This window comes from Diachasma alloeum, unplaced genomic scaffold (assembly GCF_001412515.2).
Source record: "Diachasma alloeum isolate Michigan unplaced genomic scaffold, Dall2.0 Dall_scaffold_00301, whole genome shotgun sequence".
Taxonomy (NCBI): Eukaryota; Metazoa; Arthropoda; class Insecta; order Hymenoptera; family Braconidae; genus Diachasma; species Diachasma alloeum.
The window spans coordinates 163,604-180,164 of record NW_021680440.1 but is presented as its reverse complement, the minus strand read 5'-3'; the positions used below and the strand labels follow the sequence as shown (position 1 = coordinate 180,164).

The following is a 16,561-nucleotide window of genomic DNA, read 5'->3' as shown; positions in this document are numbered from 1 at the left end:
TACTTAGAATATTGTCATCTCGTCTTTTCAGCACCTAATTAAAAATTAAAGCCCAATTTGGAATATTGAGTCACAGCTTCTTTTAATTCATATTTCATTCTCACTACTGTCGCTCAAGAATTTATATTTTTATAATTATAACTAAAACATCAAATTCCAAACATTGAAACAGAAAAGTAAAAAATTCTGGCGATTGATCAATCAAAATCTGTTTTAATAAAGATGAATCGAACCGAAGATTATGTTTGTATGACTCAGAAAAACATTTTTTTCGATGAAAAAAGTCAATTGACGAAAAATATTGAAGGTAGAAAAAATGTTAAATTCTATTCTGAATTCAAAACTAAAATATAATCGGAAAATCCCGGTGACCATCTGCTACTAATTCACTATATCTCTCTACATTCGGCAGTTGATAACAGAACTTTCTACGAAAAGCAATCCTCATGTCAAACAAGTAGAGCTCGTCCATACCCCCTCCATTCGTATTTTGAAAAATTGTGAAAAGGGAAGTCTTCTGACATATTTTCATGAAATCACTCATTCCTGAGGTGACTAAACAATTAGCAAAGACTTTCAGTTTAATAAAAACGAGAGATGTGAGGAAAAATCATCCAGATCTTCATGAATTCAAATGTTGATTTTCAATTTTACTTCCAATCTCCTACAAAATCCTCAGAATTGAATTCCCGGTAAAGGAGTTAAGAAAGAAAATAAAGAAATTCCACATATGGTAAATTACAAATGACATTTTTATTCTATCAATCATAAATTATGGCCCTATTGGATTTAATCGCAGTACAGTCTTCATTCATCGGTGATTATGGTCCTGAAAAAACTTTAAAAAATTTCCTTAATCCCTATTGATACATAGAATTGTAAATTTCATTTCATATAAAATTTTTCGTGTAAAGCTTACCAGAGACATCAATATACCAAAGATATATTTTTAAATATGATAATTAATAAATCGCATAGACTCTATACACTTTGCAAATAAATTCAATACATATTCACCAGTTTATAGATTTTTTTTTCATTCATTGGTATATAACATTTCGTTTAAACACGTACCAAAAGCAGTACCAACGTTTAGTACCTCGTATAAAAAACTTCTCCCCTTGCATCGCAAAAGAAAATAAATTACTATCAGGCTACTGTCAATTGAATTTTCCTCCGTAATTTTCATTTCTGTGAGAAAAAAAATCAGAAGACACTCAAAAATGCATAATAAATGATAGAAACTTCAGCAACAGGAATATAATTGCCCTAAAACTACGAAAATGGTTTAGAGTGAAGACTATTTTCATTTTGTGAGGATGTCTGGTCCAGAGAGGAGAAACAATTCTGAATTAAATCTAGTCTCTCTATTCCCATCTCACAATATCTTGACGATCCTTCATAAATTTTTCATCGATGCCTTAACATCGAGTTTCAACTTCATGCGTGTCCTGAGGGAAAATGTAAAAGGGGCTTTTTCGTGGAAAATTTCATTTTCCACACAATTGTGTGTCCAAACTTTCTCCGATAAGATTTCGAAAAAATCTCCGGGATTAAGCAAGAAGATCAATAGATAGACACCGACCGCAAGATGACGGTTTCAACTTTCTTTGAATATTCTATAAATAATATCATGGGAATTGTACTAATTTCAGTTTTTAATATCAATAATAATGCGTAACTTTTTTTATTCCTTCATTGTTTCCCCTTTAAATAATTCCATTTCCATCGTTCGTTTATTGAGATGGTTCAATTATTTTTCATCTCTCAACGAACCTCGACGCCCCCTTAAGGTATTTCCTGAGTCTAATTTTGGGGTCAAAGTGGGAATAATATGATATATTTAACCCTTTTGACGTGAATACGTCCGTTTCTATTATGGAGAGGGGAGGCATCTAGGGAAAAAGTCCTTATGGTTCCTTATCGGCAGTGGCGCCATCTATCGGAATTCCAGAACATTCCAGATTTTTCTAGAAAATTCTATAACATTCTCCATTTTTTTTGGAATAAATTACAATTTTAAGGAATCCTTAGCGCTGATCGGCAATACACCGAGTTATTATTGCACGAAGTAGATAAAATTTGTAGATCAGAAATTTTGGATGTGAAGACCATAGACGTATCCCCGTAAAATTACGCACCCACAGATTTTTTTAACAAAAAAAAATGAACAGACAATTGTGTTTGGACTCCTTGCGCCATATTTCTCCCCATTTCAAGAATTTTTCCTCAAAATTTCGCATTTTTTGTACATCGTCGTCTGTTTCCATATAACAAACTGAGGAAGCACCCTAACCGTCCATCTATTGGTCTGCTTGATCAGGAGAAAGAATTAAGATAATTTTATTCCCCCTCTTCCACATGCAGCCCACAAGGTTTTTTCCGTTCGACTGATCAAGACTTGACTAGTCAGATCTCCCCTCGGGATTCGAACTGGGAACCTTTCGCATCTGAGTCGAGCGCCTAGCGAAAAATATTGAGACATTCATCTAAATATATTTCGCACATAAAAATGCGAATTTCTGCAAATTTTAATCCTAAATTTTAGAGATTCTACTCCATTCGCCTTTCAGACGCTCAATGGAAAATTGGAAATATATCCCTGGAAACAAAAACTTTCGTCTCTCCACGTACATCATTTCACCTGAATCCACCTGTTGACCTTCCTAAACCGAGGCAGTGTCCTCAGTATTCCTCAACAACGCAGCAGCCTTCACCACATCCCCTCCGCACTGGCTCAACATGACTTTGCAGTCCTCAAGCCCGACGAAGTGATTCTCCTTCTTCAACAGGCCCTGAAGACGCTCCAGCTTGATAGCCGCCAGAACATCCCAATCAGTGACATTGAGGGCAGCTACACAGGACTCAGGGGTTGATTGATCGTGCAGGACCTTCAGCATAATCCGCACCTCGTCCGACTGTTCGCCATTGTGAGGGCCTCGAGTTCTTCGAGCGTTCGGCCCATCGCAAGCGAATTCCAGGAGATCTTCACACGAAACGTGATCCGATTGCCTAGATAAATCACTCGTTCTAGCTCTTCTGCTGTCAACGTCTGATATCCCCTCGTTTTTATTTAATTTTAGAACTGGCACTTGAGAATTTTGGAAAGACTCTTTTGGCTCTTTTGCATCGTCGTACGACAGCTTCGAAGACTCTGATTGGATTTCCTTGAAAATAGGTTGGCGGGAAGATGTGGGAGAGTCCTGTGGGGTTTTTTGGGATTCCAGGGAGGAGTTTTGGGATTCTTTGGAGTCGCAATCTATCAGGTTCTCGGAGAACTCGAGGAGATCCTCGGAGATGACGCTGCAACGGTGGAGACGATTCGATGAGGGCTCGGGGGGAAGGCTGTCCAGGGCTGCCAGGTCGGAGGCTATTCGTCTCTCGAACTCGTCGGGACTGGAAATGACCTTGGAATTAGCTTCAAATAGATTTTGCCCCGTATAACCACGAGAAATTTGATTTTTTCCTGTTTTTATCTTCAAAACGCTTCTTACGCCGTAGTTTTCATGCGATTTTAGCTTTTTTTTTTTAATGTTCGTTACACTCCAGTTAAGCATCCATTTTACTTTATTTGCAATAGATCATGATCATTTGGGGATTGGAATTTTTATCAAGATAAAGGGAATAACTTCATCTCTCAGTTGAAAAAAAATTTTTTTTTGAATACTCGCGATTTTATTTTTTTTTCAATGCATTTATAATATTTTTTTCTACGAACAAAAGTTGCAGATGAAAATTTTACATCCAACCGATTGAATCATATTAAATCGTCTCGTTTAAGTTAAAGTTAAATTGCGATTTGTTGAATAATTTGTTTGTTATAAATAAATTTACCACGTTCGAGGATCTCGACAATCAACTGTCGCCAAAGATTGAAATTGGTGTCAACAATTAGGAAATTCTCTGGGAGTTTATTTCAAAGTTCAATACAGCCAATGCATTTTATTTCAATTATTTTCGTTCGACTGTTTTAAAGTTATCGTTCATTGGATAATGGAGTTGACGTGCCGCAAGTCTCCCGGCCATTGTCAATCACAAATTTTTAAACAACTCATCAGCCCTCGAAACCTACCTGTTTGGAGCGGCTTCCGAAGTGCTCGCCTCTCCCGCCCGCAGCCCCGGCTGCTCGCAGCTCGCAGAAGGTCCATCCACCTGGTCCTCCATCGCCGCGTTGACCGCCATCTTCGCCAGAGTCCGTGTCACCCCATCCCCAGGGATGATGAGCGGATGCTTTCGCTGATGTCTAGGAAGACTCGACTTGGGCTGCAGCGTTTTCGATCTGTCCCTCGGGGGCAGCGGAATCGGATTCTCGTCCACATTATTATGATTCTGATTGTTCTCAATCCCAATAGCTGAGCTGTGTCTCTCCAGTGACCTAGATGTCCCCATCAACGGCACATTCGGTGGCAGTGGCGTCCTTATCTTCGGCAGGGTCGTCGATCCCACATGATTAAAATCACACGAGAAGTTGGAGTCAACAATCTCTTCAGATGGTGACAAACTACTACTGAAACTTGACTGACGACTAGTGCGCAATTTTGAACGGACCATTGGCAATCCAGATCTAAGCATTCTCAAGGGATTCGTATCAGTCGTATTCTCGAGGACTTGTGTCTCCACCAGACTGTTGTACACCTCCTTAGCTTCGTCCGAGAGTGTTGCCTGTTCAACAATTTTTTGTTTTTTGGTTTTTTGGGGGATAGGATAACAAAAAAATTGGATAAATTATAAATTAGAAATCATGAATCAAAATGATCAGATAAAATGAAGAAAATAAATGGTAAATTAAATCATGCGAGTGAAGTAATCATGTGCACTTGGTTTGGTTTTTTTCTTGTACTTTTTTTTTGTTTGTTTAATTATTAGTTCGTGTACAAATGGTATAAACTTGTAAATATATCCAAAGTTTGTGGTTTCTCATTTTTTTTTTCATAATTGTCATTGTATTAATACTACGAGGATTATTTGGGACAATTCATGCAAGCATGCTAAGCGTAAACACATTGTTTTGGTAATAAAGTACGGGGGTAGTTATCGGTTCGGTTTCGGGGGGTTGTGGCACTTGATAATTATTTTTTTTAAGGTTTTTGAATATTGCGGCGAAAACTCGTAGGCGGTGGGGTGAGAACGTGGGAAAAACCGGGTTTATTGGTGACTTCTTCTTTGGTTCTTCGGATGGTGATGGGTGATCCGTTGAATCTTGAAATCGGAAGTCGAGTGGGTAGATCTAGAACACGCGGATTTGCGGATTGGGCTGCAGAGATTTTTGGAAAGAGGGGTTTGTATTACACCCTTCTCGCCAAAATGCACGTTTTTTAAATTCTTGTAGTAAATTGTTGATCGGATTGACGTGAAAAAATATACCGTTTTTGCGTTCTGTCATTACTTAATGACTCACGAAATTTCATGAGCGTGCAATCATTTTTTTGCGTTTTTTCTCAAACTTTTCGGAGTCAGTCAATAATGATAAAACGCAAAAACGGTATATTATTCCGCGTCAATTCGATCAATAATTTGCGAGAAAAATGAAGAAAAAAAACGTGAATTTTGGCCGAAAGGGGGTAGTACATCTTTCGGTCAAGTTTTCGCTGAATTCGTGTGAATTTGAAGAAGATAAAGAAAACTTCCATTTTGCTCTACAAAAAAGGTCCTGAGATGCCCATGAAAATTTCCTCATCTCCCTGAAATCCAAGCAAGCTTACGCGCACGAAAAAAAATCATAGAAAAGCCTAGCGAATTCAATAATGAATTCTATCAATTTTCGGCCGATTGATGTTTTTCATCAAAAATGTAAAAAAAAATATCTTGTAGAAAAATTCAGCGGAATTTCATTCTTATTTCTTCCATTGAGAAATTTCTGTAGGAAATCCATGACATTCCCAATTTTTTTTTCCCAATTTTTTTTTCATGCCTTTTTGCTTCTGAATGGAAGCATTGCAATTGCCCAATTTTCGCATTCTCTAATTTTGATTAGAAATGATGTAGAATGGTCTGAAACGCAAAAATACTAAGTTTGGCGACCATGTCTGCATTAGATCTTGCTGTAAAAAAATGCCATTTTCGCCATCAATGGATTGCGAAAAAAATAAGACATCACTCAGTGAGACGCTCACTGTCCCCTGCTTGTTTCTTCTCTTCTCATAAAAAAAAATCAACCAAAAAAACTTGGAGAATTCAACCCCAGGAATGTTCAGAAAACATTTCAATAAAATAATTTGCATAGAAAACTCAAATTCCCTTGACATTTTCAATCCAATATTTTCCATTCAACATTCCTATTAAAAAAAAACGTGCAGAGCTGTGTAAATTTTCCACAGAATGGGCCGAAAACTGATAGAAATCCAATCGAATTTCCCAGCGAGAGGTTTTTCTGTGACACATTCTTCCTACGTGTGACTGATCACTCCCTGACACACGCCTCCATCTCTACCCCTTCATCCCCCACCATTCACGGTGCAGGCGAGGGTGGAAACGTCAGCGTATCCTGCGTAAACTCCGGATACTCCGAGCTCGTATCCGAATCCAGCTCCGAGTTACTCGTAAAAGTCAAGCTGGAGCTGGGCGCGCTTTCCGGCCAAGAGACTAAATTATTCCTCGACGCGAAAGGCGGCGACAGTGAATTCAGAAAACTCGTAGAAGGCGGTGGTGACTTTCCCGTCACCTCCAGCCCCATTCCCCCCCTCCTCGCGCTATCGGGATTCAATAATGCCCCCTTATTCTTGAAATTGAGTTTGAACCCCTGCGGAATCTTCCTGTACCGTCTCTTGAATTTCAATCGACTCCGGATATCAGTCTCCGAATGTGAGATGGAGTCAGAGTCCTCACTCGACTCATTATCAGGATGATAAGACCGCCTGATTCCCTTGATCGTCGTCTTCCTGACTTCAGACAACGAGGAAGTCCGGTGTCGATAGACATTGGGAGTCCCTTGCACTTTATCGACAATAATTTCCGGCTTGAGCTGCTCCTTCACCACATCATTCTGGTAGATCTTGGATGGCTCAAGGATGTGTGAACGAAGGGGTGAACTGTTCCCCCCGCCTGGACCACCAGACCGAAGATTAGAATGCCCCAAATCGAGAACCAAATTCTTCTGCAGTTTCATGGAAACAGCCGACTTCGTCTCATTCGACAACTGGGGATTCCCCGTCTCGCTGGGATTCCCCTCATTCCTCAATCCCTGATTATCCGTTCTGAGACTCGACATTCGGGGGAGATCGAGGTTCCGCGAATTTTGAGCAATGTTCTTCCCCAATTGTATCATATTCTGCGTCAATTTACCCAATCCCAGATTAAACCTCTGTCCCTTCTTGGCATCCAGGTAATTCTTGACCGACTCCAGGCCCGAAACTTCTCGCTGGTACTTCTCAGCGAAAATCTTACTGCTCAAATCCTCTTGATTGTTAGCGTCGACGTCTGATTTACGTCGCAATCGTTGGAAATTCATTCTGAGGCTCTCTGAGCTGCTGTAGACCGGCGATTCTTTCTTATCGGGCTCGGAGATAAATAACGGATTATTGGAGATGAGGAAGGGAAAATTGTCGTGGCCATTTTTGTTCTCCTCGGTCTTTCGATAACTCTGAATTTTCACTCGAACCGACTCCAGATTTGGCCGAGGGGCTCGAATTTTCTGGAGTTCCAGGCGCTTCTCCACGTCCTCTCGAGAGATATTCAGCTTTATCGAGCCCGGAACCTTAGGGCGGGTTCCCAAGTCGTAATTGGAGAAGGATTCAGTGGTGAGATCGAATGATTTCGCTTTGGATCTTGGGGATTCTGTGGGGTCATTCGGTCGTGGCGTTAGGTCTCTGAAGTCCTGATTGTTCATCACTTTCTCCTGCATCATCTTCTCTCTGCGCATTGAAATCTCCTCGTAGTTCTTCCAGTACTCGCTCCTGTTGGTCTCGTCCATGTTGTTTACGTTTTCAATCCTCTGGGGCTCATTCCCGAATGTTTCTAGGGATCTCTCGATGCAGTTGAAGCTACCCTCGTCCTCGTAGTATGTGGAGACGTTCGACTGATCGAAGTATCGATCTACGTAGCTAGCCGAGACTCTCTTGACGTCTCTTGGAATCTCTAGGTTCGGGTTGGAGCAGTAGGACTTGCCGTTGACGTTCGGCGCGTGATTCCGTTGGTCCAACGGATTCTTGGGCAAACGAGGGGTCATGTCCTTGCGGTTACCGTTCTCGAGAAACTCCGAGGACTTGACGAGGTGCTGCTTGATAGCCTCGTTGTCCAGGAAGTGACTCTCGAAGTCCACGTCCATGTAGGACGTCCAGGCACTTGGTTTTGTCAAGAGCTCGCGGGATTTCGCGAAACAAAATTCGGCCGAGGCTTTGTCCCAGAGGGGGAGCTTCAGGGTAGAGGGCGCACCGAGGGACTCTATGCTTGATACTGTTGAGGAGAGGGATTGCAGGCTTGTACAGAGCCACTGGGGGTTTCCAAGTGCACAAGTGATAAATTAAATGATAATTAAGTGGGAGGATGGGAGTGGGGAGAGTAAATTAATTGTGTTAGTAATTGTTTTGACGTTTGTGGAGATTTTTTTTTTTCATTGGGTTTTTGAATCAGGAGATGGGGATGTGGCAGCATATTTTTCGTTGGCGATAATTGTTTGGGCGTTCCATTGTGAGGGGTATTGCTAGTCGTACAGGCGTCTTGAAGAAGGGCAGTTCTAGCAGAAAATTTTGAGAAGCTCTTTTGATGGAGAATTTAATTCTCTTCGGCAAAGGACTAATTATTCAGGGAGGTTCACCCCGAAAAAAATTGATTTTTCGAGAAATGATTGTTAAAAGTACTGTTTTTCGCAGAATTTTGTTGTAGGCATCCGGCAACCGCTCGAAAATTGAAATTTGAATTTTTTGTAATCGGAAATTCAGCTTTTAAAAAATCCTGAAAAATTTGTTCCCAATCGTACTAAAAAATTATTCTAAAAATGTGTAGATTGGGGATTTTTTAAAGTTAAATTTTCGATACAAAAATTCAAATCTTTAATTTTGAGCGGATTCTTTCGGAAAAATTATCCGGAAAATGGTACTTTTAAGTTAATTTTTTTCGAAAAACGAAAAAGTTTTTCTCCCGAAGTTAAATTCCCCTTAATGAAATATTTTGAGAATTCAATCTGTCAGTTGTGAAATTTTGCAGTAAAAAATATCAATAAGCTACCATATCCTCGAAAAATCTCATCTCCTCATTCCAATAAGTCACAGATTTACTCTAAAGGCACCAGGAATTAACAAAGCTCCTCATGATATCGTGTAATAATTGAAGTTCGTTGATTAAATATGTACAGAGACAAATGTTTTGTCGAAAGGAAAATTGTTAGTGTTTTCAATGTATTGTAATAAATGTAAATAAATAAAAAATAATGTGTATACCTGGATGTCAGGTATACTGGCAGCTTCCTCGGAAAAGTGTCGCCTATCGGGTTTGGGACTGTGTTGATGTGGCAACTTAAAACTGAATTTTCTGCGTCTTGAGGGGCTTACTGGTGTGCGTGGTGATTCTGGTGGATGCTCAAGATCCGACATTGAACGAGCTGTCAATTCCTGCGCCATTGCTATCGCCGAGTACAATGTTTTCTGATCAGCGGCAGATATTGGTTTCACCTGGATCATTCATATTTGTTGAAAATAAAAATAATCATTGAGTGGTGAAGGGATGAGAGCAGAACAGAAGAAGCTCCACACTGTTAAAATGTTTGGTTGAAATTTCATAATTTTTAAAAAGTTTTTCTCCATATTTTTTATTTTACTGATTTCAGAAAAAAATTTCAGTTTTTTTTTCTCAAAAATTCTGATACTTTCTCCGGAAAATTCAGTAGTTTTCTCCTGTTCTTCACCACTTCACGACAAAATTTTCGCCCTAATAATGAATCCCTCGTCAGTTTCCAATGATTTAATAAATGAATTTTGTTGCGTGTTGCACATTCCAATCGAAATAATATAAATTTTGATGAATAAACAAAATAAAAAATAATTTTGTAACAAATTTATAAAACTGAAAGTCTAAATAAATAAAAATAAAGAAATTTTACTGTACATTTATAGGACTCACGGTGGCTTGTTTCTTTTTGGAGCTCTGTTTGGCTTGGATTTCCCTCAATTCATTTCTAGCATTACTGGCCTCATGATCGGTAGACCCTGGATGGCCTGGAGGTGGTGGTGGTGGTGGTGAAGTTCCTGAAAAAATCACATTAATTGTTGTTCAGCAGATTCACTGAAATTTTGAGAAGAATATGAAGAAAATCTATTAATTTCCAACATATTGGTCTCCCCGTGCACTTTCAACGTCCCTTTTTCTTCAATATCTCCAATAATCTTGCAATAAATCCAAATATGATGCCAAACTATTTCATATTTAACTCGAAACTCCTAATTTTTCGAATAATTTGTTCAAACAACTGTCTCATGAACTCTGAAAAAAATCTAAAACTTGTGCGTGTTCTCAAGAAAATTAGCCCCAACCCCAGCCGGAAACCCCGCAATTACCTAACGACCTGAACATCTGGTCCATCTCATCCAGCAGACTGGGTCCAAAGTCGAAGTTCAGTGGCTTATCAAACCTCAGTGGGCTGTCCTGGTTCTCCTCATCGCTGATCTCATGATACTCATGGTCAGCAGGCAGGCCCTCCACGCCCCTCTTCCCGCCGGCCTTGGCCTTCCCGCCATTCCCCATCACCACGTCGTTCCCCTCCCAGACATTCTCATGCTTGGCCTCCTGCCCCCTGCTATTCCTCCCCATCTCGCTCCAGCACTCCCTTCCCTCCCTGACGTCCCTCCCCTCCCTCCCATCCTGATTGAAAATCTGGCTCGAGTTGTCAGGCACATCCTCATGTGGTTTGTAAGGAGTCACCACCTGCCTCGGCAGATGCGGATACTTTCCCCCGAGGAAACTGATGTCCCCGAAGTAAGCGCCATCGAGTCCAACGTGCCCCGTGTGCTTGAGATCCCCCTGAGGTGAAGAGATCATGTCAGTGCGAATCTTCCTCCTCTGCGAGGAGAAGGCGTTCTTCCCATCCCCCCTGGAGAACTCCCCAGGCTTGTTGCTGGGCAGGTTAGACCCCAGATAAGCTATTGTGTGCGCAGGATTGAAGAGACCAGTCTTGCCACTGGGGAGAACTCCCTTCCAGAGGATATTGTTGCTTCCCTTATCGAGGACTGTGATTATGTCCCCCTGTCTGTAGGACAACTGGCCAATCTCCCCGCTGTCCTGCACTGCCTGCACCTGTTCGGGCTTCAGGTCAGGGAGGAGATTGATGAGTTCAGAGAACTTGGGGCGTTTGGCGGGCTCGTGCTGCCAGCACTGGAGCATCAGGGAGAAGTAGTCCTTGGGGCAGCAGTCCGGTTGCTCCAGGCGTTGGAAATTGGGCTCGTCGATTGCCTCCAGGATCTGGTGACCCGTCAGCGCGGCCCAAGGCTGGAAGCCGTAACTGAACATCTCCCAGAGGGTCACTCCGTACGCCCAGACGTCACTTGCCGACGTGAATTTCAGGTAGGAGATGCACTCTGGGGCACACCAGGCGATGGGGAGCTTCAGGTTCACGTTGAAGTTCGTTTGGTAGTAGTCCTTGCCGACTCCTAGGGCTCGGGACAACCCGAAGTCGGAGATCTTTACCTGTGGGGAGGAGAATTCCGAATTACGAGGGGAATCAAGCGGAGGGAATAATTGAATCAAAATTCAGTAGCGAAGTCGATTTTCACTATTGGCCATTTTTCAGGGAATATTTCGAAATCTAAGGGAGATAGCGAAATTTTTGTTAGGACCTTTTCTGTAGCTCTCAATTCGCTCTAGAAAAAAGGTTATTATGAAAATTTCGTTATCTCCTTGAGATTCGGAGATACTCTTCAAGAACTCAACTCAACTCAATTGGTTTAAGTCGACTCATCTCCCAGTTGAGTTTTTGAGGAATATCTTCGAATCTAAGGGAGATAGCGAAATTTTCGTAATGACATTTGTTGTAGCTCTCAATCGGCTCTACAAAAAAGGTTGTAATGAAAATTTTGCCATCTCCCTTAGATTCCGAGATATTCATTGAAAACCGGTCAATAGTCAAAATTGATTTGTGCCGTTTTACCACTTCGCTGCTGAATTTTTCCATCGAACCTGAAAAATTCCAGAAAATCCCCAATATTCTGAAAAATGAGAATGTTTCCAGACTTTTCAAGTCGATAAGTCGAATCTCCTCAATCCCTCTCACCTTATTCTTAGAGAACACCAGGATGTTCCGGGCTGCCAGGTCTCGATGGATCAGTCTTTTGGCCTCTAGATACTGCATACCGTCCGATATTTGAATTGAAAAGTCGCACAGAGACAGAACGGGAAAGCTGCCTCGTAAACTAGGCTCTTTCAGGCATTCTAATAGCGAGCGAAGTGGCGCTAATTCGGTGACTAGCATTAGAGAGTTTGTGTCTAGCACCACACCGTACAAGCGTACGATGTGTTCGTGATCAATAGCATGCATAATCGCAGCTTCTTTGAGAAATTCAATGGGATTATTCTGCATTCGCTCTCGGGAGAGACACTTTATGGCCACTTGAATCCTCTCTCCGTCGTTCGTCCAGACGCCCTGCTGGACAACCCCAAACTCCCCCATCCCCAGCTCCTTGTTCACTATTATTGCGTCCGCTGGGATCATATGCTTGTTGGGGACTTTTATCGGGGGTTTATCTTGCTTCTCTTCGGGGAGAATGGCCAGCGCCCCTGAGGGCGGCTCCTCACGCTTTGAGAGGAGCATTTTCTTGAATTTTGAGAGGTAGTTCTGGGGAAAGTACTTCTGGAAGTACTTCTTTAGGCGACGCATCTCCGGTTTTGACATCCCGATCGCGTTTAAGTCCTCTTCTGTTACGTACTTTAGTTGGGCTGTTGTTTGAACCTTCAGGTCACCTACAATTCATGCATTTTTTACGGACTCTTAATAAAAATTCGTCATCTTTCGTACTATTGGAGATATCGAAATTCTTAAAATTCCTCCATGAAATAGATGAAATTATCAACACGATGCGACTCGTTTTTTTAAAATTATTTTTAATATTTTTCTTCAATAGATGAATAATACGGAACTGAATTCGATGTCAGGGCTGAGTTTTTTTTTAAAACCCCATGGCACTCGCCCTGAGAGATAAACCACAGTTCTCAAATAAGTTTTACTTATGCCAAGATAATAGTTTTTTTGAAAACTATCAAAAAAGGATTTTTTGTGCCAAACATGCAGGGAGTGCGCGGGAATGAGAAATTTTTGTCGCAAAAATAGATTTAGTAGTTCAAAAAAAATTGCATTCTCTGCGAGATATTTTCATCCTGAAAAGGCACCGTCTGGTGTGAATTATCCGCCTCTTGAGCCAAATATTTCGTTGCTGTCGAAAGCAGAACAATTATTCATGTTTGAGACTTTCAAATTCGAGCCAAACAAATTGTTTTTGGCAATTTTCTACTAGCGATTTTGTTGGCCCAAACAAGACTTGTTTGACAACGCTTTTGTTTTTCTCTGTGTAGCCGTGAACGATATTTTTCCGTAGTGATTTTCACTTTTACGAGTTTGGGGAAGGCCAGTACCAATTCCCGGACGAGGAAAAGTGAGGGTCAGTCCGGACAATAAATGGAAATTTTATTTGCTCGGTGATAATAAATTTTCTACGCGTCAGAATTCAAATCGGATATGATCTGTGTATACCCAAACGACTTCTTAAATAATACGCCAATTGTTTATATTTCGTCACTTGGTCAACGCAATCCAGTGACGCCGATAAATTTCACGCTGACAATGCTGAATGTCCACGTATTAAACAATAACGCAATTCACGAAATCTGAGGCGTGAAAGTTATCTCGGAAATGTCATTCTACTGTTCTCTAAAAAAATCTTATAAATGCATTGAAAAATTCGTTCATGGCCGCAAAGTCCAGAAAAGTCCTTTTATCTCCTGGACACTTTTCCGAATTCAACTCTGCAGATGTTGAGCCATGAGCAATTCGAAATTTCTCCGAAGAATTGTCAGACTTGAAATCGATAAAATAAAACTAAAAATAAATTCATACCTCGAATTCCTGCGTAGTACTGCTGCAGTTCAGCCTCCATGAGGAATTCGTACAGCCCCGGACCGGCGTTTCTAGAAATTCCACTCGAAATATCTGTCGGAATGATCCCCAAAGAGATTAAAATATTTGTCAAAAATGACTGAAAAATTCGTAATCCTAAAACTAACAAAAACTCATGCTTTCGTGTTTCCCGCTTTATCTGTCTTTCTCAGTGACTTATCGCGAGGATAATGCGGCGATAACCGAAGCGACATCAATATACATTGAACGTACACCTCGAGATATCCAATGACTGGCGTGAGAATTCAATGGCATCGAGTATCAATTACCAACAAAGGAGGAAAAAACGAACAAACTGGCGCAAATTCTTTTTCCACGTCTGACAAAGTTGTGCAATTTCATTGGGTGCGAGATGGAAGAACATATGGAACTATTTTTGTAATTGAGGAAATTATTTCACAAAATTAAATGAACAAAATTCTCGTACCTACACGCAGAAAAATGGTTTATTTGAAGTAAATAAAAATTATTTGAATCAAACAAATAGTTTATTTGATTCTAATAGAGGAGTCGTTTGATCCAAATAAAGTCTGAATTTTCCGGTTCACTTCTCGGAAATTTTTTCGAATTAAATTACCACTGAAATTTCAAGGAATTTCGTCATTGAAAATTTCAAATTTCGTGGAAACATCAGAGAGAACTGTAAATGTCACCTCCATTTTTCCGTGCAAATGAAGCGACAATTTCGGTAAATATATTCTTGAATTTTCAGAAAAGTAACACTAAATGCGATTTTTTTAAAATGAAAAATCATGAAATTCATATTAGATTGGAAATTCAAATAAATTAAGGAATTCTCGTCTTTATGCTGCTTAAAATTCTGGAGTATTAATGAATTTTCCGTGAAATCAGACATCTCATGATTATTTTTTTCCTTAAATTGCATTCAGTGTCACCGTCCTGAAAATTAGTGGTCAACTGTCCATGAAATTTCATTTTTTTTCCAACAGTGTACATGGACTCTCATGGGATTAAGGATCCCTACTCTGGCTATTGTCACTCATTGAAATAAACTTTCCCAAGAGACATAAGTTTGGATTTTTGTATCATATCGACACCATGATCCAAAAACTCTGAAAATGCAGTTTTTCGTGTGTGTACGTATGTAACAAAGATTTTCCTCAATTGTTCACCAATGAGTGGATGGCACTGAATCTTTTTTTTAAATGTAGATATTGTTGATCCCTCTCAATCGCCACTAATTAAATCCTAATTCATCGATTATTTTTTTTTTATTTTCAAATTTCGTCCAAAAACCGGCTGTCCCAAGGTAACTAAAAAAATGTTCTCAATTGATTAAATAATGGCTTAAAAAATTTGTTCGGATGTTCTCTTCAATTTTCTATTTTTCGAAAATTATAATTCCGGGGATATCTTTGAATATCGTGTGCAGTATTAAAATTGTCGTTAAACCTTTTTCATAGAAAACCCAGTCAAAAAGAAAAACATTTGATCTCATACTCTGTACTGTCCATCATCGGAGCATCGACCTCACTAGCAGGTGCCTTCCTCCCAAAGTACCAAGAGACCTATTACGATTAGAATTAGTTTCTAAAAAAAAATCTCTCGCGATTTTCCCCTGAACCTTCTCCCAGCCAAAAAAAACCCGCACGTTTACAAAACACGAGCAATCAACTCGTTCCCCTCCCCTCAATCAAATCCCATCAACAATGACTTATAAACAATTAGCAAAATCCCCAAGACCATTTTACGGGGGCACGCCTCACCAAAAACGCCCCTTCACCCCCCGAGCAAACCGCAGAACTCAACAATTTATAAATAGCGAATCACGAATTCAAGTAGTTCCCAACTAAAACAAATGAATCCATCACTCACCCATTTTCCAATCTCCGTCAGTGCCTCTGGACCTTCTCTAAGATGCCCACGAGCTCATGGAAGCTATCAGTTCCCGGCTGACCCTCAATCCTTCCCCCAAAGCCCTTAAAAATCACTATTAACAAATTTCACCACTCGAATCATTTTCCTCTCTCACAATTTCACTCATTGAAATAAACTTTCCCAAGAGACATTCGCACTCTCACGAGACTCCAATGAACACAACAATGGGGTTTTGTGCTTTGCTCTCTACACTTTACCGTGATTTCCACTGTCAACAGAATAGAGCCGACGAGAGCCGAATGCGAGTTGAATTGACTGTTTTGCAATTTTATTACAAAAATAAATTCTCTGATTGATTGAAAATAACAGTGTCATTGAAATTTAGATGTGAGAGATGAATTTTAACGTTTTACTCATCATTGGGAATAATTCAAGCGGTGATGCACTTTTACTCCACACATCTTGAGGCTTGTGCTCCCAATATACATCTTTAGGCTTAGAAATAAAGGAGAAAAACGTATTGATGTGAAATGGGGGACGAATCACGGGGGAAGGGCAGCCAGTGGAGTAGAATCGAGTGGAATGAAGTTGGCTGTTAGTGAAAAAACTAAAATCTTCAATTCCATCGGC

The 16,561-nt window shown here is 40.4% G+C and overlaps 1 protein-coding gene across 3 annotated transcripts; it reads right to left on the bottom strand.

Annotated features, from left to right (window-relative positions):
• Window positions 1-731: 731 nt before the first annotated feature.
• On the bottom strand, window positions 732-16,405 carry LOC107039561 (activated Cdc42 kinase-like). 3 transcript variants are annotated; one of them, XM_015259246.2, is made up of 8 exons: window positions 15,929-16,405; window positions 14,033-14,125; window positions 12,197-12,882; window positions 10,488-11,613; window positions 10,039-10,178; window positions 9,375-9,605; window positions 4,073-4,662; window positions 732-3,396 (listed from the first exon to the last, which is right to left on the bottom strand). In XM_015259246.2, exons 1-8 carry the CDS (start codon window positions 15,930-15,932, stop codon window positions 2,667-2,669), a joined length of 3,600 nt encoding a protein of 1,199 aa, XP_015114732.1. In that variant the 5' UTR covers window positions 15,933-16,405; the 3' UTR covers window positions 732-2,666. The 3 variants fall into 3 exon arrangements, with proteins under 3 accessions (XP_015114732.1, XP_015114731.1, XP_015114733.1); XM_015259245.2 differs by lacking the exon at window positions 15,929-16,405 and adding an exon at window positions 14,200-14,243; XM_015259247.2 differs by lacking the exon at window positions 15,929-16,405 and adding an exon at window positions 14,200-14,243 and having other exon boundaries at window positions 10,054-10,178.
• Window positions 16,406-16,561: the final 156 nt, after the last annotated feature.